Source organism: Aotus nancymaae, unplaced genomic scaffold (assembly GCF_030222135.1).
Source record: "Aotus nancymaae isolate 86718 unplaced genomic scaffold, 86718_ANA_hifiasm-v0.15.2.pri h1tg000059l, whole genome shotgun sequence".
In the NCBI taxonomy this organism is placed as follows: Eukaryota; Metazoa; Chordata; class Mammalia; order Primates; family Aotidae; genus Aotus; species Aotus nancymaae.
This window is the reverse complement of record NW_026988473.1, coordinates 16,734,530-16,756,888: the sequence shown is the minus strand read 5'-3', so window position 1 is coordinate 16,756,888 and position 22,359 is coordinate 16,734,530. Positions and strand designations below refer to the sequence as shown.

General features: G+C 49.8%; 1 protein-coding gene across 6 annotated transcripts in view; it reads left to right on the top strand.

Moving 5' to 3' along the window:
- PRDM11 (PR/SET domain 11) overlaps positions 1-22,359 on the top strand; it is an 89,421-nt gene that overhangs the window by 22,028 nt on the left and 45,034 nt on the right. For 3 of the 6 annotated variants that reach the window (XR_001107504.3, XM_012452419.3, XM_012452420.2), the window contains exons 1-3: positions 13,710-13,907; positions 14,260-14,363; positions 14,872-15,134. Coding sequence is in view for 4 of the 6 variants with exons in the window: in XM_012452419.3 (XP_012307842.1) it covers positions 13,789-13,907; positions 14,260-14,363; positions 14,872-15,134 (486 nt within the window). In the remaining 2 variants the exon portion in view is untranslated. Of the gene's footprint in view, positions 1-13,709; positions 13,908-14,259; positions 14,364-14,871; positions 15,135-18,103; positions 18,137-20,269; positions 20,326-22,359 lie in introns of those variants that run through there. The other 3 variants (XM_012452418.3, XM_064364995.1, XM_064364996.1) reach the window with 3 other exon arrangements.

Genomic DNA, 22,359 nt, shown 5'->3' with positions numbered 1-22,359 from the left:
CAGGATTCTGCATCTCAAACAAGTTTCGGGAGACGCCAAGGCTGCTGGTCCACAGACCATACCTTGAGAAGCAAGAATTTAGATGACTATTGAGGTGCCTTTAATTCTGAGATTGGGCAGGACTGGGTGAATACACCACCAGTGAGAATGGCAGGGCAGGATGGAACAGCGAGGGAGGGAGGAGAAGGGGATGGGGAAGATGTAAAGGTCGATGGGAGCAGGGGCTGTGGGCCATTGTCAGGACCCCTGGAGCTCCTGACAATGCCCCTGCATCTCCTCCATCTACAAGCCTTCTCCTCTGGGTCTTATGGTCCAGACAGGGAGACCCCTTTCCTTGTAACCAAAACCCTGAAAAATAACCTCATGGTGTTTCCTCAGGGTCCTACATCCCCAAATAGAGGCCCCAACTCCACGAATTGAGAGAAGTGTAGGTATGAGGGCCTTGCACAGTGTCCAGAAGGGTAGGGGCTGCCTAGCCGAGTGGCTGGCGGTGGGTTCCTGTCTCACTCTGCCTCCTCTGGGAGCCTTGAGGTTTCTTCTCCTCTGGGTCTCACTTTCCTTTTCTAGAAAGGAGGGACTTGGGTCAGGTCATCTCGGGGCATCCTTTCAGCTCTGCCCAGGTTGGAATCCCGGCCCTGCCTAACAGCCACAGGCGTGGCATGCGGGGAGATCACTTACACTCTCTGGCTTCCTCACGGCATCTTGGGGGTAAGGAGCTGGCTAGACGAAGACACCGTGGGTCTTTAGCACCTGGCAAGCAGTCAATGCAGGACAACTCTGATTCTCCTTAGAGGAATCTATACATCCAGGCCTCTTTCGATTGTGACCTTCCCAGCCACCACTCTGCCATCTGAAAGTGTGGCTTCAACCCAGAGACTGCACCCCTGGCAGCCTGACCCTAGCCCTCCTCAGGCCACACCCCCCATCCCCAATTCTTATTTGGCTGTGGCTGACCTGGTGCTTGGAGTTGGAGCCAGGTTGCCCTCAGGGAATTGTTAGGACTTCAGGGCCCTCTTCCACAGGAACAGCAGGTGGTTGGGAGGAGCTCCCTCTGCCTGCCTCACCCCAATCACCGATATGCTGGAGGTGGGGGTGGGGGAGAGGCAACCTGGTATTTGTATTTTAATTCTGTTAATACTGATAAGTATTTTTTACTTTTTATTGTGCAATAAAATGTAGATAGAAAAGCATAATAAACTTCCACATAGCTATCACTCAGCCTCAACAATTAATAACCCCTAGGCATCACTAGTATATTTTAAAAATCAGAAATGCATACATCTGGTATAAAATTCATAAGTCCTGGGTGGGCGTGGTAGCTTACGCTTGTAATCCCAGCACTTTGGGAGGCCAAGGCGGGAGGATCACGAGGTCGAGAGATTGAGACCATCCTGGCCAACATGGTAAAACCCCATCTCTACTAAAAATACAAAAATTAGCCGGGTATGGTGGTGCGTGCCTGTAGTCCCAGCTACTTGGTGGGCTGAGGCAGGAGAATCACTTGAACCCAGGAGGTGGAGGTTATATTGAGCCGAGATTGCGCCACTGCACTCCAGCCTGGGTGACAGAGCGAGACTCTGTCTAAAAAAAAAAAAAAAAATTCAATAAGTCCCTCTCCTCCTCCTCTAGCTGTCACTCTAGGAGTATCAACTGTCACAGCCTAGAGCTGTTCTGAGAATATATGAGCACATATAAATGTGTATGTCCTTTAACACTTTATGCAACTGGGGTGTGGTTGTTTTGTACAACACACATGTAGCTTACTGGCTTTGTGCCAGATACTGTCTTAAGCAAATTACAAATATTAACTCATTTATTTCTCCTAACAACCTTACCAAGTAAGTGCTATTAACCCATTTACGCCCGAGGTTGCAATTTTTTGAATTTTTGCAATCAGATCTTGGCGATGACCTTAGCAGTAGGATGGAAATAACTCCCAGTTGCTTAGCATTCCAATAATGGAACACTAGGCATAAATGGGTTTTGACAGCCTCAGGCCCAGAGAAGTTAAGGAACTTCCCCAGTGTCACACAGATAGTAAATGATGCAGCTGGAAGTTGAATCAGGGCAGCCCAGCACCAGAGTCCATGCTCTTAACCACCATTTTCTGCTGCTTCTCTTCCCGACTTTGGTTTTGTTTTTACCACCAAATGAGTAATCCATTCGACAGTGTTTATTGTGTGCCTACTTTGCACCAGGCACTGTTCTAGTTGCAGGGGATACAGCAGTGAACAAAACAGAGAAACATCTCTGCCTTCCTGGAGTTGATATTCTAGTTGCAAAGGCAGACAGAAGTGCTACCTAAGTTTGATGGTGACATGCACTCTGGAGAAAAATATAGCAAGGGGCCAGGTGTGATGGCTCATGCCTGTAACCCCAGGCATGAAGCACCTGGGATTGGGAGGCCGAGACAGGCAAATCACCTGAGGTCAGAAGTTCGAGACCAACCTGGCCAACATTGCAAAACCCTGTCTCTACTAAAAATTCAAAAATTAACCTGGCGTGTTGGCGGGCACCTGTAATCCCAGCTAGTAGGGAGGCTGAGGCAGGAGAATCACTTGAACCTGGGAGGCAGAGGTTGCAGTGAGCTGAGATCACACCACTGTACTCTAGCCTGGGCAACAGAGCAAGACTCCGTCTCAAAAAAAAAAAAAAAAAAAAAAGGAAAAGAAAAATTCAGCAAGGAAGGAGTGGTAGCAAGCCTCAGGGGGTTGCAGTTTTATGTAGGGAAACCAGAGAAAGTGACATTGAGTGAATACCTAGAGGGAGTAGGGGAGTGAGCCAAATGGGAATACAGGGGAAGAGCACTCTAGGCAGAGGGAACAGCCAGTGCTAAGGGTCATGTTGGAGGCAGAGCAAGGCAGCCTGTATCTCTGTGATGGGGGCTGGGGAGTGGGAAGGGAGGAAATCTCAGGGAACAGACAGACCGTGTCAGGCCAGCTCACCGCCGAAGAGCTTTGGCGTTTGCACTGCATGAGATGGGGCACCGTGGGGGGTTTGAGTGGAGGGCAGAGGCACTTGGCCTGCCCTGTGTCATAACAGGTACAACCTGACTGTGAATGGACAGCAGGGGTAGAGTGAAAGGAGGGACATGAGTCAGGCTGTCTCTGAAGCCATTCCAGGAAGAGGGAGTAGTGGCTTGGAGTAGGGTGGCCGCCATGGAGGAGGGGGTTAGGTTTGTTCCATGGCTTCCTTCTTTGAAACTGCTCACTGTCTGTTGTGTGGCTGTGCTGTGTGGTGTTATTTAACCAGCTGCCCCACCCCGCTCAATGGGTACACTGGCCAGTTCCAGTCTTTTGCTATCCCAGACAGTGCTGCAAGGAATACTCTTACACAGATGTCTTGGAGAAATTCCTACAAATTATAGGATCGAAGGTTATGGGCTTTTTTTTTTTTTTTTTTTTTTTGAGACGGATTTTTGCTTTGTCATCCAGGCTCAAGTACAAAGGAGCAATCTAGGCTCACTGCAGCCTCCACCTCTCAGGTTCAAGCAATTCTTGTGCCTCAGCCTCCTGAGTAGCTGGAATTACAGGCACCCACCACCGCGCCCAGCTAATTGTTGAATTTTTAGTAGAGATGGGATTTCGCCATGTTTGCCAGGTTGGTTTTGAACTCCTGACCTCAGGTGATCCACCTGCCTTGGCCTCCATGAACCACCACGCCCGGCCGGTTATGTGCATTTTTTAAAGTTCCCCAGTGCCAAAGTGCTCTCCCTGGTGCTACTAGTTTACACTCCCACCAGCAGTGCTTTGGAGAGAAGGCCCAGGATGTCACTTCAGTTTAGATCTTGGGCTTAAGGGAGAGGGGTGGCTGGTGGTGAAATGCTGTGGCCTCACCCTGTTTGCCCATTTGTAGGCTGAGGCACCATCAAGACAGATGCTTTACAGAGGCACGGGCAGAGTGCTGGGCCCAGCTGGAACGGTCCTGGAGATAGATGGGGCCTGCCCCTTTGATAGAGCAGTGTCCCAGTGAGGATGGCTCATGGCTGCAGGTGACAGAAACCCTGTTGTAGACAGGCCTGGGTAATAAAGCAGCATAAGAGAAAATGCAGAGGTGGCGCGGATTTCAGGACCTGTTGGTTCAGCGCGTCAACCACGTCAGTTACACTTTCTGTCTCTGAGGTGGTTCCCAACACCAGCTCCTTCCTGGATTCTCCAACACAACTGGGTGTCCAACAATTCAATGCAATGCAATGCGATCCTGCAACTAATTATCCAGAGCTGGTGCAGACCCCACAGGATAAGGGCTCAGTCACACAAGACTGCCCTTCATTCAGACACCAGTCCTAAGTCCCAGGTGACGTGTACCTCTGACCAACATAAATCCAGGGCTCCTACACCCCCCTCCTCAGGTGTGATGATTCACTTGAACAACTCGCAGAGCTCAGGAAAGTGCTTTACTTACTGTGACTGGTTTACATAAGGGATACAATTCAGGAGCAAGGCACACCTGCACAGGGCGAGGTGTGGGGGAAGGGGCGTGGAGCTTCCACGTTCTCTCTGGACCTCCACCCTCCCAGCATCTTGTGTGTTCACTAATCCAGAAGTTTTCTAAATCTCCTTCAAGAGTCTTCACAGAGCTTAATCTACAGCCCCTCCTCTCCTCGCCAGTGGGTGGGGCTGAAAGTGCCAACCCTCCAATCCCATAATCTTTCTGGTGACCCAGCCTCATCCTGAAGCTATCTGGGGGGTCCCACCCTCAGTCACCTCATTAGCATAAACTCATGTATGATCCAGTGGGGCTCCTTATGAAGCACCAAAGACACTCCTATACCCCGGGAAATTCCAAGGGTTGTTTAGTATCCAGGAACCAGGAACAAAGACCAAATACAGTCAACCCCTCCTATCCATGGGCATCCGGGGATTCAACCAGCCATGGCTCACCAGGCTTTCTCCTGTCATTATTCCCAAAACAATGCCATATAGCAGTGATTTACATAGCATTTAGATTGTATTAGGTATTATAAGTAATCTAGAAATGATTTCAACTATATGGGAGGATGTCTAAAGGTTATGTGCACATACTATGCTATTTTATATCCAGGACTTGAGCATCCTTGGATTTTGGTATCAGAGAGTGTTCTGGAACTAATTCCTCTTGGACACCAGTGGGTGAATGCACATGTATTTCTTGCCCTACCACCCTGTCCCTCTGCTCTGATGAACTTGCGTCACGCTGAAGATGCTTCCTGCTGGGGTCCTCTGCAGGACATAGCTCCTATTTGCAAAAATGGCTGTATGCTTTCCCCTTCAAGTCATGAAATAAAGGCCTTTCCCTTACCTTTGATTGGGCCAAAATAAGTCAGGTGTCTGACCTTGGAGGGAAATGTCATGTGCTGATTAAAGGCCAGGTTCCTGATCCAGTCACTCAGGAGGGAAGTGGCATTGCTGTAATTGGCTTAGATGAACCTGAGCCCACCCCGGTGCTGGGCAAAGGCTTGGTGTCTCTGAATCTCAGTAGGTCCTATAAGGGAGGTATGGCACCTGAACAAAGTCCAACTTCCAGTGGAGAGTAATGAGGTAATGGATACCAGAGAAGCCACCAGAGTGTCCACTGTGAGAAGCGAACACACAAAACCTGGTACCACCCTTGACCACCTACTCCACGATCATGAACCTTTACACTGCTTCTACAGAGCTTACCAAGGGTGGAGTCAATAGGCCACCTTTAAAAAGTTCTAGCTGGGCGTAGTGGCTCACGCCTGTCATCCCAACATTTTAGGAGGCCGAAGAGCCTGGATCACCTGAGGTCTGGAGTTCGAGACGAGCCTGGCCGACATAATGAAACCCTGTCTCTACTAAAAATGCAAACATTAGCTGGGTGTGGTGGTGCACACCTGTAATCCCACCTACTTGGGAGGCTGAGGCAGGAGGATCGCTTGAACCCGGGAGGTGGAGGTTGCAGTGAGCCGAGATCGAGCCACTGCACTCCAGCCTGGGCAACAAGAGCGAAATTCTGCCTAAAAAAAAAAAAAAAGTTCTGCAGGAGGGATCACCTTGGGAGAATGTGTTCTACGGGCCTGGCCAGCTATACCCATGATGCTTCGTGGAGACTGCCCTGTGGGTAAAAACTTGAAACCTGATTTCTATGACCCCAGCAGGATACCCCAGTTCCTTCAGCTGCAAAATCAGAGACTGGACAGGGTTAGAGGTCCCCATATGGGAGTTCCTTGCCCTTGGGGCCCCAGCAGATGTTTTTTCTTTATGTTTATTAACATATATACATTCAGAAAAATGAGCATATTATAAAATCATGGCTGAGTATATTTCCACAAACTTATTACCGCCATGGGACGAGCACCCAGATGAAGAAATAGAAATGACCAGCATCTTAAAACTCCCTTTCCTGCCTTTTTCCAGTTATTCCCAAGGATAACCACAAACTTGACCTCTAACACCATAGTTGTGCCTGGTTGGTTTTTTGGTAACTTTATTTAACTTGAATGATACAGTGTGAGTATGTACTCTTTGGGGGTCTCCTTTCTTTTCTTGGCATTATCACTCATCCCGATTATAGCATGTAGTTGTAGTTTGTCTGTTCTCATTTCTGCATAGTATTCCATCCACTGAATTATTTTTTTTAACATGAAGCTTAGTACCTATTGTACAGTATCCTATGATCAGGCAGGACAAGTGAACAGACATGTCAGATTTCTCTGCTTTTGCTTAGGATAATGGCAGCTAACCAGCGTGTTAACCCTGCTTATCACGTACCCTGTGTGTATATGAAGAACTAGGAAGATGAATTAATTATTACCTAATGCATGCAGTCCTTTTAGTAGAAAAGATCTTTCAAAATGGGAATCATAAACAAAAATAAAAATAGGTATGCTTCAAGGTAGAGATATGGGGGTCCTTACTGATTGACTCATTCATTCATTGATTCATTCATTCATCAAATATGCACCAAGTGCCACTTACATGCCTGATAGTCTCTGGATTTCTCTTTCCTCCTAATCAATTGGCAGGATCTCAGCATCTAATGACAAGGGGGTAAAGGCAGAAGGACCTTTGGAATTATCTTCTTTAGCAATTTCTAAACTAAATGATTTTGAAGAGGTCTTCTAAAGAATATTTAAGTGACTATTTTTCAGAAGCAAAAAAAAGAAACCAGAAGTCCACAACCCTCCTCCTAAACTAACCACTAGTGATACCTTAAAATATATCCTCCCAGCCCCATGTTATAGATCCGCATCATTATGTCTAGACTTTAAGTGGAATTATTTTGTACACCTGTGTAGTGTGGGAAATTAAAAACAAATTTTAGTGGGATTATTTTGTATCTATCTTTTCATAGTTTTCATTAACAAAATACTTGATTTTTAGAGCAGTTTTAGGTTCACAGCAAAATTGAACAGAAACTAGAGCTCCCCTATACACCCTGCAGCTCCCCTATATACCCCACACACATCCAGCCTCCCCCATTGTCAACATCCCACACCAAAGTGGAACGTTTGTTACAATTGAGCAACCTCCATTGACACGTCATTATCAACCAAAGTCCATAGTTTACATTAGGGTTCACTCATGGTGTTGTACCTTCTATGGGTTTTGACAAATGTACAGTGACATTGTATCGTTCACTGTAGTATCACACAGAGTAGTTTTACTGCCTAAAAATCCTCTATATTCTACCTCTTTGTCTCTCTCTCCCCTCAACCCCTGCCAACCACTGATCTTTTTACAGCTTTCATGACTTTGCCTTTTCCAGAATGTCGTATAGTTGGAATCATACAGTATGTGGCCTTTTCAGGTTGGTGTCTTTCACATGATATTTAAATCATTTTAAAATTTAAATATTTAAATCATTTTCATTTAATAATATGTTGAACATGTATTTTCATGTCAATGAATATTCCTCGACAGCACTGTGAATTGCTGTCTAATATTTCATTGTGATATAGCATAGCAGTTTCTCCCGTTTTGGAGGTTTAAATTCTTTCCTATTTTTTGCTATTAAAAATAATATTGCAGAGGACAGTTTTGTAGGTAAATCTCTGCACACAATTTAAATGCATCCTTAGGATACATTCCTGGATGTGGGCTTGCTCCCACAAAGGGTTTACTCACTTTGAGCCTTTTGGTACATGTGCCAAATTACCTCCAGAAAGGTTACACAAATTTACACTCCAACCAGTGGGCTACAGAGTACCCATTTCCCCCACACTCTTGCCAACGAATAACATCAAGATTTTTCATCTTTGCCGATTTAATAGAGGAGAAATGATATTTCTTTGTTTTAATTTGTATTTATTTGAGTCTTAATGTCTTCATGGTTTTCCTTAAAGCATATTAGCCGTGTTTTGGTCTTTGCATATTGCTTGTTCATGTTTTCTTTTTATCCATTTTTTTTTTCTATTGGGTAAGCATCTTTAGAGCACATAGTTATAAAAAGCGTTTATTAGGGGTATTCACTGTTTGTAAAGGCCCTCTTCTAACATCAAAAAATTTTCACCACCATGTGCACTTCTGATATCTGTTATACTTTTAAATATTAATGAAATGAATGATAATAATGTCTATAGAGTGTTTATGATAGGTCAGGCATTATGCTATGCAAAACAGCCCTATGAGATAGGTTCTGGTATCAGTCCCACTGGACAGATGAGAAAACGAGGTAGGGGTGGTTAATGCATTTTCTCAAAGTTACACAGTGTGTGAGTGGCTGTGCTGTGTCAATTGATTAACAAAAGACATGGTGACATAAGGCTTCCATGAATTCATTAACACTTTTAAATACATATATCTTTTGTATTCATCACAAAAGTATTCATTTGCAAATCTGTCTTATACATACAAGTTCGAGGCATGTAATTTATGTTCTCTATAGGCATGCTTGCTGAGAATATAAATTCAATAACTCCCTGTAATAATTCCAAGCCCTTGCCTACCTCCCACATGGTTTACTGTTGAGGACTATTAGTTGGATCTTTTGTTTTACAGGAAAGAGAAACTGAGGGCAGGTCAGGAACTTTATTAGGGTCACCTAAAAAATTGACAGCACAGCGAGAACTGAGACCCAGGGCCTGGGATTCCCAGCCCAGGTCAGCATGCGGCTTGGGCCAGCGCCCTAACCTCATGTCCTTTTGGTATCAATGGGGACAGCAGAGGATGCTGTGGTAGGTACCAGAGTAAATCTTCTAGATTCTCATGGTGCCAGCCTCTAGGGAAACCAGTCCCCTAGCTACACCGGCTGCCAGGCATTCCAGGATCCTGGCACCCTGCCAAGAGTGAAAACAGAGCTGCAGGCTCCTGGGCTGCATTTTGCCCCCTCCTTTTGGGTGTGCAGTTCACTGCTGGGTTTGCAACAAGCCTAATCTCTGCATGTGCAGACTCAGAGGAGCCAGCTGAGAGGGAGCATTGCCAGCAGCTTGGAATCCTCCATGAGGCCTGCCGACCACTCTTCCCCCAAGCCCTTTGCTGAGCAGGTAGGACCAGGGCAGTCTTCAGAAAAGGCTACAGGGGCTTTACCTGGCCCAGGCTTTAGAATGCTTGCTGAGATGGACTCAGTGAAGGACACCAGCCCATGTTCTCCCTCTCTCCCTCCCCAGTGGAAGTTCATTTGGTCCCTCCACATCCCATCTTCTCCCTCCTGCCGCTATGGCCTTTGTTATAAGCACAGAAAGTCTGTTTCAAAGTAGAGATGTCTATGGACCACCTGAGAGTTGGAATGCACAAGTCCTTTGAGGCTTGATCCTGGTTCTCCAGGCAACCAGCTCCAAGGATAGAGAGAAATTATTTGTGCATATAGTCAACAAATAGGTGTCAGATATGTTTCCCTTTATGCTTTGGTTGCCAGGAGGCTCAGAATTGAATGAAGAACTCAATCACTAACCCTCTTACAACAGATTCCTGGCATAATCCACACCCTTCTTTCTCCATGAGGCCTCTGACACTATCTCTGGTTGTTATCTTAACTGTCTTGTTTAGTATGTGTTTGTTTTATAAAGCATTGCAAATCTTTTGTGTGGTGAAGGTGGGATGTGAGAGATAGGACATAAAAGCAAATGGCCCATAGATGTCTCTACTTTGAGATACAAAGTAATGCTCTGCCCATAGGGGGTGATTTGCTGGGAATAATTTAAGACTTAGGAAAACGATTTTATGCCTTGGTCCTTCTCTTTAAATCTCGCTTCCCCTCTCCATCTTCTCTTTTCTTCTTCCTCTCCTCTCTTCTCTCCCTCTCTTACCCTCCATTCTTTATTCTCTTACCTATTCTCCCTCCAAACCCCTCCTCATTTATTCCTAATGGGGACCACCTCCACCTGGCAAGTATGAGTATTTCCATTTTGCCAAAGAAGACACTAAGGCCCTGGAGAGTGTAAGTGACGTGCCATGGCCACACAGCTTATCCTCCTCAACTGATTGTCAGAATCAGGCTCTGAGTCTCATGAGTCTGATTCCATCCTACTCCCAAGTGCGCCTCCACACCCTTCGGTGCCCACCCTGCCAGCATCTCTCACCACCTGCTCTGCCCCACGGAGAATACTGGAAGAGAGGTCCATAGGAAATCAAACCCCCACCCTGTTTTTCCTGCCGAGGTCTCTTTCAGAGTTAGTCGAGATTCCCAGTGGGACCAGTGGGACGTATCAGAGGGACCAGTGAGATATGAAGGGGGACATTTGGCGAATATTTACTGAGAATATGCTATGTGCTGGACAAGGCAGAAAGTCAGCCAAGCAAGGTTCTCAGCGTGCAAAATTGAAAGAGGTTGTCACTCTCAGGCGCCAGGCCTGCAAGCGTATGACCCTGAGAGTGAAATCCTCCTGGTACCTGGCCTGTCTTTCCCTAGTCTTGGCCCCGGTGCCAGGCACTGTAACAGGTACTGACAGTTCAATGATGGCCTGCACCCTGCCCTCAAGGAGCTTACAGTCTATTAAGGGAAACATATTAATCAAGTAATCCTGCTAACAAAAGACGGTTATACGTGTGACCACTGCCATGGAGTGTGACATGGGGCTAGGAGAGGGTGTTTTTGGTGGCAGTTGGAGCGGGGCAGTGAGGTCTGAAGGCTGGGTAGGAGTTCCCAGGTGTTCTGCAGGCGAGGACACAGCACATTCACAGGCCCTGTGGCCGGATGGAGAATGGCATACAGGTGGGGCTTGCAGAGGGCAGAGGGGCCAGAGTAAGGGAGCCCCATGCAAAGCAGTCTTCAGTAGTCCATTCCAATAAAGCGTCAGAGTTTCCAAATGACTGACTTAAAAAAAATAAGTCCAAGCCAATGGGGAGAATTCAAAGCCACTCCTTAATGACGTCACTAGCACTCATCTTCCTGATCAGCATTCTTTAGTGGGATGTGCAGAGACTGTGCCTGGCCCCTCCACACTCGTCTGTGTCCATGGAATACAGCTATGTCTGTGATAGAAACTATTATTAGCCACATTTTCTAGATGAAGAAATGAGAACACAGAGAAGTTAGATAACCTGCTGTATTAGTCATCTCAGGCTGCCATGACAAAATACCGTAGACGGAGGCGCTTAAACAACAGCCATCTATTTTTCACCGTTTTAGCGCCTGGGGAGTCCAAGATCAGAATGCCAGCCTATTGGTTCCTGGTCGTGGCGCTCCGCCTTGTGGATGGCTGCCTTCCGGATGTGTCCTCAGGGTGGAGAGGGCCCTGGTGTCTCTTCCTCTCCTTATAAGGGCACCTAACCCTTAAGGCCTCAGTTAATCTTGATCACCTCCTCACAGCCCCATCTGCAAATACAAATACATTGGGGCTGAGGGCTTCAACAAATGAAGGGGAGCAGGGCCCATAACACCTGCCCAGGGTCATACCACCCATCAGTGGGATCTGAACTCAGGAAGTGCCTGTCCAGTGCCCAGGCACCTAACCACTGAGGCTCTGCCCCAGGATATATGGTGGGGGGTACTGCCCATCCCAATGAAAGCTCCTCAGGGCAGCGGTGTTCAGGGATCCTTCACAAATCCATAGGGCGTTGCTCCCACCTGACTGCTGGACTTGTGAGCTGAGGCCTGAACCCACTTAAGGGTGATCCCAGCGATCGTTCCGAAAGAGGACTGGGCTGAGGATACTGCATGGCGAAGCCAACCTGAAACACTTGAATCCGGGGGTTCATCCAGTTTCCAATTTACCGAGCAGCCATTGGGAACGGTCTGCATGACCTTGAGCAAGTCGTTTGACATCGTTCAGGCCCCAAGTCCTGCTCCCTCACAGGTGGCGAGGGCCATCCCACAGGCTGTGAGGTCCACCGAGCACCCAGCGGGGAGCCCCTGGCATAATGCATCCAGGAGGCAGGAGAGCGGCAGGCGCCCTGGTCTTGCCCTGGGCGGTGCAGGTGCGGCCGCGGCTGAGCGAGTGGGTGTCCGGTGTCTGCACCAGTGGCAGCGCAGGCCCTGTCGTCGCCGCCAAGCCGAGGCAGCTCGGAGGCTGGGGACGCCGTAGGCCGCCCGCTGCGACACCCTCCCGGCCGCGGGGCCTTGCGCTGTCGCCCAGCCCAGGCGCCCCCCGGGCCAAGTGCGCGTCGGGCCCCAGGGGAGGCCCTGGAATGCGTCCACTGGCCGGCCGGGAGCGGCCCCCCGCGGCGCCCCCTCCCGCCGCCCCGCCCGGGCGCCCGCTTCCTCCCGCTCCCCGCGCGCCCCCCTCCCGGCCGCCAGCCAACTGCATGCCCCCGGGGCCGGCAAGAAGCCACATGCCCCCGCAAGGAATGCCGGGCCCGGCGGGCGGGGGGCGGGCGCTGGGCAGGGCTGGGCCGGGCCGGGCAGGGAGCTCCCCGCCGGGAAGGCTGGCGAGAGGGGGAGAGCCAGCCCGCGTCGCCGTGGCCGCGGCCGCAGCGCACACCGTCCCGCGACGGGGCGGCCACAGGGCAGGGGGCGGCGCGGCGCGGCGCGGCGCGGCCCGGACCTGGCGGCCTCCGCTTCCCCTAAGAGCGCCCCCGGCCCCGCAGGCTCGGAGGAGGGGGCAGGCCGTCACGTTTCCCTACACCCCTCCCAGTCGCCGCTGCCGGCTTTGGGGCCCCGGTGGGGAGCAGGGGGCTGATTAGCCGAGGAGCAGGGGTGTGGCCAGCGGGGCCCCGGGTAGTGAGTCACACACGCCGCTCGCCCAGTCCCGGGGCCCAGCAAGGTCCCAGCCCCAGCTGCGTGCCACCCTGGCCCTGAAGAGTGTCCCCGGGCTTGGCATGAGGACCCCGGGGTGCCGAGGGAGGGGCTGAAGCCCAGCGTGGTGGTGGAGGGCGGTAAGCGGCGGGCTGGGGGTGTCCCCTAGAGAGAGTGGGGTGGGGCTTGGAGCCCTGGCTGGCCTGCGCCAGCGCCCCCAGGCCCTGCCTGTACCTGCTCTGAGCTGGCAGAGGGGCCTGGCTGTGCTCCCGGCAGTCCCAGGGTGAGGGGCTACTCTGCCAGGCGTTGAGGGCCCAATCAGTCCACCCACTACCCCTTGGCCCCAGTTGGGCTTGAGTTGTTCCCCACTTCTCCCCTTTGCAGTTTTGCGTCCAGGCTCTTATGGGATCCTCCTGCCCCTTGCCCTTTGGTCTGGGGGTCCAGGCTGTACTTCCCAGCATGGCCTCCTGGCCTCAGCTGCCCTAGGCCCCTGACCCATGGGGCTGGTGGCTCCAGTCGTCCCCAGGACCAGCCCGGGATAGAAATGGCATTTCCTCTTGGCCCGGCTACAGCTGTTTTTGTTGTCTGTGTTCTCAAGCGCTTCCTCTGGGGATGGCAGGGAGGGTAACTAGACTCCGCGAGACCCCCACTTGCCCTCTTCGCCACTCATCCCTCTTCCCCTGTTTCTTTGATCTTCCTGTGCTGGTCCCACCTCCTGCGACCCAGGACAGAATGACCGAGAACATGAAGGAGTGCTTGGCCCAGACCAAGGCAGCTGTGGGGGATATGGTGACGGTGGTGAAGACAGAGGTCTGCTCACCACTCCGTGACCAGGAGTATGGCCAGCCCTGGTGAGGCCCCTGTGTGGGAACTGGAGAGGGAGAAGAGGGAGTGGGGGGTGCCTGGGCTGGGTTGGTTGGGAACCCTGGGAAGCGTTTTCACTCCCTGCCCACCTTCCCTAACCCTGCTTCCGGCAGCTCCTGGGTGCAGGCTCTAGAAAAACCCAAGCAGTGGCCTAGGGAGGTGTGTGCGCCCATCTCAATCTTCCAGTTTTTCCACCACCTCCTGAACAGCAGGCTGGCTGGTACTCCTATGCCCACCCCACATCTTGGCCTCCTGGCCAGGTCCCCAGCTTTTGTCCCCACTGGGGTCTCACTCTCTGATGGCTTCTTTGCTTTCTTTGTGGGCCTCTGTCCTGGCCAGCTCTAGGAGACCAGACTCCTCTGCCATGGAAGTTGAGCCCAAGAAACTGAAGGGAAAGCGTGACCTCATCATGCCCAAAAGCTTTCAGCAAGTGGACTTCTGGTGTAAGTGGAGCTCGGGGCTCTGGGCTGTTCCTCCCTTCACCCCCATTGCCCCGTTCCTGGCTAGGGAATTCACAGAAATGCTACTATGATAGGTCCTTACCTGCGATATACCCGACCCGGGTCCAGGCCTTGGGTAGTCATCATCATTAGCCACCCAGGTGGCCATTGTTGGCCCCATTTTCCAGATGGGACACTGAGTCTTGGTGGGGGTTAAGTATCCCGCCTCAGGTCCCACAGCCCAAGGTAGTACAGTTGCACGTGGACTCCAAAGCCATGCTCTTCCTTCTAATTTTTTAAACTTGACACAAAGGGAGCTGATGGCTTCCTTGACATAGGCAGGCCTGTTCTTAGAGCCCCTGGGGAGAGTATAGGTTACTGCTACTGATAACCCTGGGGCCTGCAGCTGGCTGTCTACTGGTGGGCCTCCTGTCACCCCATCTGCCTCCCCCATGGGGGTCCTACCGCCCTGCAACAACTGAGACCCTCCCTTCTCCTTCCATCCCTCCAGTCTGTGAGTCCTGCCAGGAGTACTTCGTGGATGAATGCCCAAACCATGGCCCCCCAGTGTTTGTGTCTGACACGCCGGTGCCCGTGGGCATCCCAGACCGGGCAGCGCTCACCATCCCACAGGGCATGGAGGTGGTCAAGGATGCCAGTGGAGAGAGTGACGTGCGATGTGTAAATGAGGTCATCCCCAAGGGCCACATCTTCGGCCCCTACGAGGGGCAGATCTCCACCCAGGACAAATCGGCTGGCTTCTTCTCCTGGCTGGTGAGTGTGCCTTGGGCTGTTCCATAGGAGAGGTTGCCAAGGAACATGGAAGGAAACCAGCAGGGGGAGCCATACTGGCCCAGCCTGGTCCCAGAGCTTTTCTGTCATCGCTTCTGGACCTGTGGTTGATGGATCTTACTGTCTGTGGCCCCGGCTGAGTGGCTACAATGCTTGGTGTCCAAGGGCAATGCTGAGACTACTACCCACCTGGCAGTAGTCAGCAGATCAGGAAATCACCAGGCAGAACTCAGGACAATTTCCCCATGAATCCTCATGTGTGTGTCCTATGGACCATTGGGTGGCATTGAATCAACCAGTCTTCCAGAGTGGGTGACTCGGAGCTGGCCTGTGGGGATGCAGTACGTGACTTCCCACTTCCAAAGTAGTAATACCAGGCTCTGGGCTAGGTGCCGGGGGTAAACCCTTCAACAAGACAGACATGGTTCCTGCCCTCAGGGAGCAGACGGTCTGGTGGAAAGACAGGCATTGAACAAGCAGGTACACATGCAGTATTGGTTTGTAATACAGGGTACTATTGATACATGGGGTGCAAAGATGAGGAAGAGGGGTTTTCAGAGGTATGAGGAGGAAGGGTTACCTAAGCAGCTTTAAGGAGTCAAGCTTCAGCTACTGGACAGAGATAGGGGAGCATGGGGCAATAGAGAAAAGCATTCTACAAAAACACCTCTTGAGCGTCTCCTTTGTGCCAGGCACTGTGCTGGCCCTGGACATACAGTGGTGGGCCAGATAAGACAATCAGATAAATCCTGCCCTCGTGGAGTTCTCTGTGGGGAAGATAGACTTAATCAAAGACTAAGACAAACCCATGTCAAATTATAACTCTGAGGGTGATGGAAACAGCGAGTCTGGGAGAAAGTGAACAAACAGGGGAGGTGAGATGGGCAGAGTTTGGAGAAGGCTTCCTGCTAGTTGAGCTGTGATTGAAGGAGGTGAATGGCTACCGGGTGAAGATTGGAGAGGGACCTCCAGAAGCCTGGAACAGCAAGGGCAAAGGCCCTGTGGCAGGAGAGCATGGCACATCTGAGCCACTGGATGAAGGTCAGTGTGCCTGGAGGGCAGCACACACAGGGGATGGACCAGAAGATGGAGGCATGATTACCTAGGACCCAGTGGACCAAATTAGGACTTCTGTTCTTTTATTTTAACAATGTAGCGGGAAAGGGGGGTGACTTGGTCACATTTATGTTTTGAAAAGGTGACTTTGGCTGCAGCCTGGAGAACCGATTGGGCTCAGGGGCACTGGTCAGGGATAGGTACTGACACACTTTTCCCAGGTAGAGCATGTGAGAGTTCTCTAAGTCAGCAATGGTGGAAGACTGGGCTAGGGCAGGAGCAGAGACATGGAGGCAAGTGAACTGCTTTGTGAACTGTGTCAGAGAAAAGAGCTCCAACTTAGAAATAGACTAACTGGCCTAAGGAAAGGAGCAGGAGGTATCAAGGACATCGGCAGTCTTCCAACAGGTCGTTAACGGTGCCTTTCTCTGAGAAATGGAGGAGGCTGGGAGGGGACTGGGTTGAGGGAAAGATCATGATTTGAGTTTTGGACTTGTTAAGTTTGGAGTAATACCAGGATATCCAAGTGGTGATGTCAAGTAGGCAGTTGGATATATGGGTCTGAAGCTTGGGGAGGAGGCTCGGAGATGTTGCTTAGTGAGTCACCTGTGCATGGGTGGTCACTGGGGCGGGGCTGTGGAGCACAGAACCTAGGAAGAATGTGCTGAGTGAGAGGTGGAAAGGCCTGTGACCAAGCTTTGAGGGACTTTAACAGTTCATGGTCTAGAAGAGGGGCTTGATCCTGCAAAGGAGACAGAGAAGGTTTGCAGCTAGAGAGGTCGGAGGGGAACAAGGAGAGTGGGTGACCTGGAAGTCAAGGAAGAAGAGAGGTTCTCAAGGGCCACAATGGCTGTCAGTGCCAAATGCTGCTGAGAAACCAACCAGGAGAGGGACTGAAAAGTGTCCCTTGGAATTACTACTGGGGAAGCCGTTGGTGACTTTATCAAGAACTATTGTAGAAGTCAGTGGGTCTCAACCTGAGGCAATTTTGCAGCCCTGCCTCCTGTCTCCAGACATTGCCCAGTGTCACAGCTCAGCATAGGAGTAAGCTGCTGGCATCTAGGAGGGAGAAACCAGGATTGCTGTAGACATTTTACAATGCACAGAATAGTCCCTCATAACAAAGAGTTATCTGCAGAAACCCTGCTGGAGAGTGATGGGAGTGGAACCTGATTAGCATGGAGGTGACCAGGCATAGTCATTTCCTTGAAGTTTGGTTACAGATAAGATCAGTAGTGGAGGAGAAAGATAAGAGTGAAGTGGGTGGTGGAGGGGAGGTTGGGGGGATTCGGGGGTGTGGGGGTGGTCAACAGAGTCTGTTCATTAGAAAGACTTTAGCATCCTCAAAAAGCCAGTGGGAGGGAGGGGTTCTGCTGAAGTGCTTGAGTGTAGAGTAGAGATAAGACATGCTCCCTAACCTTTTACATCACCTCACAGGGTTCACTGGAGACACTGGATGAAAAAGGAGGTGGACCAGCCTCTTTTCTGTCCCTACAGGATTAGCCTAGAGGATTAGAGCAGATGGAGGTAGTTAGGTATAACAGGCCACATAGTAGCCCCTCCAAAAATGTCCCTGTCCTAATCCCTAAAATTTATAAATATTATCTTCACGGCAGAAGGGATTTTTTGCAGATGTGATTAAGGATCTGGAGATGGAAGTGAAGATCTTGGATTATCTGGGTGGGCCCAGTGTAATCACAGGTGTCTTAATAAGAGGGAGGTAGGAGGCTCAGAGTCAGAGAGAAAGAAATTGGAAGATGCTGCTCTGCTGGCCTTCAACATAGAGGAAGGAGCCGGGAATGAAGGGATGCAGGCAGCTTCTGGAAGCCAGAGAAGGCAAAGACACACATTCATTCCTAGAGCTTCCCGAAAGAATGCGGTCCTGCCAACGCCTTGCTTTTAGAACTTCTGACCTCTAGAACTGTCAGGTAATACATGTGTGTTATTTTAAGCCACTGTGGTTTTGGGAGTTTATTACAGGAGCAACAGAAAACTCATACAGGAGGATTTTGTGTTTGCGGGGAGGCATCTACTAAAATGGGCAGGAAGGGGGAGTGAGGTGGCCTGAAATTGAGGAGATCGGAGAAGGTAAGTTCTGCGTGGGGTGAATAGAGTTCCAGGGGCCCAATAGGTTCAGGGGAGCTGTCCGGAGCACTCCGGTGTGTGTGTGGCTCTGCAGTAGAGGAGATGCCGGGATGACTGGAAAACTAAGTCTGTAAATTTATGTAGCTGAAGCCCAGGGGAGGGAGGGAATTGCCTACAGAAAATGCTTGAGGAGGAAAGAAGAGGCCTTTCCTTTGGAATATGAGTTTAAGGAATCCTTGGAGGGAGAGGAGTTGAGAAGGCGTGGAGTGGTAGGAAGAGACAGGAAGAAGTCTCCTTGGCCCTCTTGGCAGGAGCAGTCTTACGGGTGGAAGCCAGATTGCTGCGGATTAAGGTTGACTGGGAGGTGAGGAAAGGGAACTAGCAAGGGTGCATGGCTTGTTTTAAAAGTCTGGTTGCCCACTGAGCAATTATTGTATACCAGGTGCATACCGGACACCTGTGTCATCTCATACTTCTCCAAACAGTCCATAGAGTGGGGGTTGCTACCCCTCTTGTTCAGATGAGGAAACACAGGACTCCCATAGCTGGTCCACAGTACACCTTGGGTTCCTTCAAAGATAGTGTCCCTCTACCATGCCACCATGTGAGGACTTCCCTTGTTGGAGACATGGCTAGTGGGGTGGAGCATTTAATAGCTACCCTGAGCCAGTTTTGGTTATGTGTCCAGATTCAACCCAACCTCACATACACAGAGCAACTCCAGAGCACTAGGTCCTGAGCAGGGAGCTCTAGGGATAACAGAAATGCACGAGGTTTGCTCTCCGTTCTTATGGAGCCTGTGGTTCATTTATGAGGAGCACTGGTTTTTATGGAGCCTGTGGTTCATTTATGAGGAGCATAGTGGATAGGAGGGGAGGAAGCTTATTCCCAACCAAGTAATACAGAGGCAGCATGCTGCTTGGTGATCCAGTGATGCAGAGGACTGCAGCAGCAGGGAGAGGGGGATTGGTTTCAACAGGCAGATTGGAGATGGATTTTTAAGGACGGATAGAAATTCAACAGAGGAAGCCTGTGGCTTCACAGCCTATTGGAAAATTGCAGGATAAAAAATCTAGGGCTGTGCCCAGGGAAGGGCTATTAGGATCCCCTTCTGCAGCTCCCAGAGTCTGTACCTGGGACAGCCCAGCTGGGGAAAGTTGAGAATCTTTAAAGCAGATGAACTTGCCCAGGTTGGCTGCCTGGCACAGATCGATGGTGAGAGGAAAGGAGGAATAGAAGGCCCTGGAATTTGCAAGCTGGTTCAAGACTAGCTCCACCAATGAAGCCCCAGTTCGGGCGGTGAGATTGGTGGCCTGGAGGTTATTCCCTCTGAGGTTTCTTCCCAGGGCCTTAGCTCCAGCCAGCAGCTAGCAAATGAGTACAGGGAGGGAGTGGCTGGAGGCTGCAAGACCATATGAAGCTTTGACCTTTGGGAACCCAAGAGGTGAGAGACATTAATGGCCTAGAGTCACCAGATACTTAACGTGGCTCAAGAAAAGTATAAGTGTGTGGTGTTGGGCATGGGTGTCTGGGCCTCCACTGGGTAAGAGCAGGCATGAGGAGTAGCTTTGCCTGCTCAGGTGATGAGTGGGCCGAATGGTGGGAGCGGATGGGAAAGGTGGGTTGAACAGTGGTGCTGATTTTTGGACCAGGATCTGGAAGCCCCACATTCTAAATAAACTGCCCTTGTTTGTCCAGTCCTGTCCCAAACCCATCCTGGATATTGTCTTCTTTGGACCTTCTGCCTGCCTGTAAAAGCTCTGCCCCCACTTAGCACAATATGTTTCCTTCCACACTCCCTCAGTATGTGCACTCTACTCTGTAGAATTGATAGTGGTGATCATGATAAACATAGCTGTTAATGTTTATTGAGCACTTACTATGTGTCTGGGTCTGTGCTCAGTACTTTATAGCATAATCTCATCTGATCCTAACAACGCTCCTGTGACATAGGTATTATTCCATCCATTGCACAGCTGAGAAAACTGAGGCCTGGAGAGGATGAGTCATTCTGCACAAAGCTAAACAGCTGGTGAGTTGCTGAGCTGGGGTTCAAACCTGTGCAGTCTGACTCCAGAACCCACCCTCTCATTCCACCTCTTGGCCCTCTAGCCTCCCTTACTTAGCACGCCTCTTCTTACCTCCTTGCCTTGGTGGACTCCATTCTACTCACTTTTCCTGCCCGGCACAAGTTTCCTCTCTGTCTTCGCTTAACCTGGAGGAAAGCTGGCCTGACTGTGGGCAGAGTAGTGAAAAGCCTGGGCCTGGGTCAAGATGGACCAAATGGCCATTTCCACCCCACAACTCTCCTTCGTAGCCTGGCTGCCTTGGCAGGAGTTGGTCACTCACTTCTGCCTGTCTAGGAAAGAAATGCCCCATCCTCTGCTCTTTCATCCTATTGGAAATTATAAATGCTGTAATTCATTGCCAAGATGACCCAGGCCACCCTCAGACCCTGCAGGCCAGGAGCGATACTGCTGGCACAAGGCGTTAGGGGGTGCTGTGCAGCCATATGGTCTGGTAAAGAGCTGGAAGACAGAGGAAGCCGACACAGGGTTTCTATATAAGTTTTTCATTCAGACCCCGGCTCGTTCCAGAAGGGATTTAGGGTAGCCTAGCAGTATACATAACATATACCACAATCGCATGTTAAAACTGGGAGAAAGAAAGAAGAAAGAAAAACAAGGGTGGAGACCCTAAATGGAGCCAGGAATGAAGCTAAAAATGCATACTGTAATGACCTCTATCTGCACTTTTAGCTATACAGGCTCCAGATCTGGCAGCCACTGGGAGAGTAGCTGGTACATTCTGTCCATATGTGAAAAGGACCAGGGAGGTCCTGAGGAGGTCCAACCTTCTGGACGCTGATACTGGACAGATTTCCCAGGGGCCCTTATAAAGAGGACACTGTGTGATAGAATTGTCTACTCCATGCCAGGCAGCCTCCCCACCTGCCAGGCTGCTACCGTTCTGGGGAGAAGAGGATGTGAAATGGTGTTTCAGCATTTCCCATTTCAGCTTCCATCATAAATTGATGATTTCTTTTAAAACTTGAAATTGGATGTGCCAGAGCTCATGGCTCCAGAATAGCATCTGAGAGACCCTGAGTGAGTGCTTGGCTAGATGAAATAAGCAGACAGTTGCAGTACCATGACATGTGGTGGGGACAGGCAGGTTTTACCAAGTTAGGGGATGCTCAGAGAAGTGAGGAGCAACAGATTTGTCCAAGAAGAAGAAAAGGGGCATCTGAGACAGGGTAGGTGTACAGTGTGTGTGCATGCATGAACACGTGCTTTTCATGCTTGCTTGTTAATTTCTACTCTTTATTTTGAAAGTTGCAAACTCAGTTGAAAAGTTGTAACAAAAGTGTAATGAATACCCTCATACCTGCCTCTAGATTCACCTATTGCTAACACTTTATAACCATTGCTTTATGTCTACCTCTACACCTACACATACACACACACAAGCACACACACACACATTCTTTTTTTTTTTCTGAACTTTTTGAGATATAGTTACAGAGATATCATGACACTTTACCTCTAAACATTTCAGCCAAATTCCTAACAGCAAGGTGTTCTCCTATACCAGGGTGGGCAAACGTTTGTTTTTAAAGGCCACCTGGTAAATTTTAAAGGCTTTGTGGACTGTACTGTCTGTCATAACTGCTCCACTCTGCCATTGCACTGCAAAAGCAGTCACAGACGATACATGAATGAATGTTTCTGTTTCAATAAAACTTTGTATGAACACTGAAATTTGAATTTCATATTATTTCAAATGAAATTTGAAAGTCACAGAAATGAAATTATGTAAAAAAACATTTTTTAGTCATTTAAAAACATGCAAAACCATTCTTAGCTTGCAGACTGTATAAAAACAGGTGGTAGGGGCTGGATTTCACCTGCAGCCGTAGTTGGCCGATGCCTGAGCTATTTAACCACCATGTAATAATTACACCCAGGAAATTTAACATGGATACAATACTGCCTCAGCTATAGTTCATATTCGGATTTCCCCAGTTGCCATTAGTAACATTCTTTATCGTTTTTTCTCCAGCCAG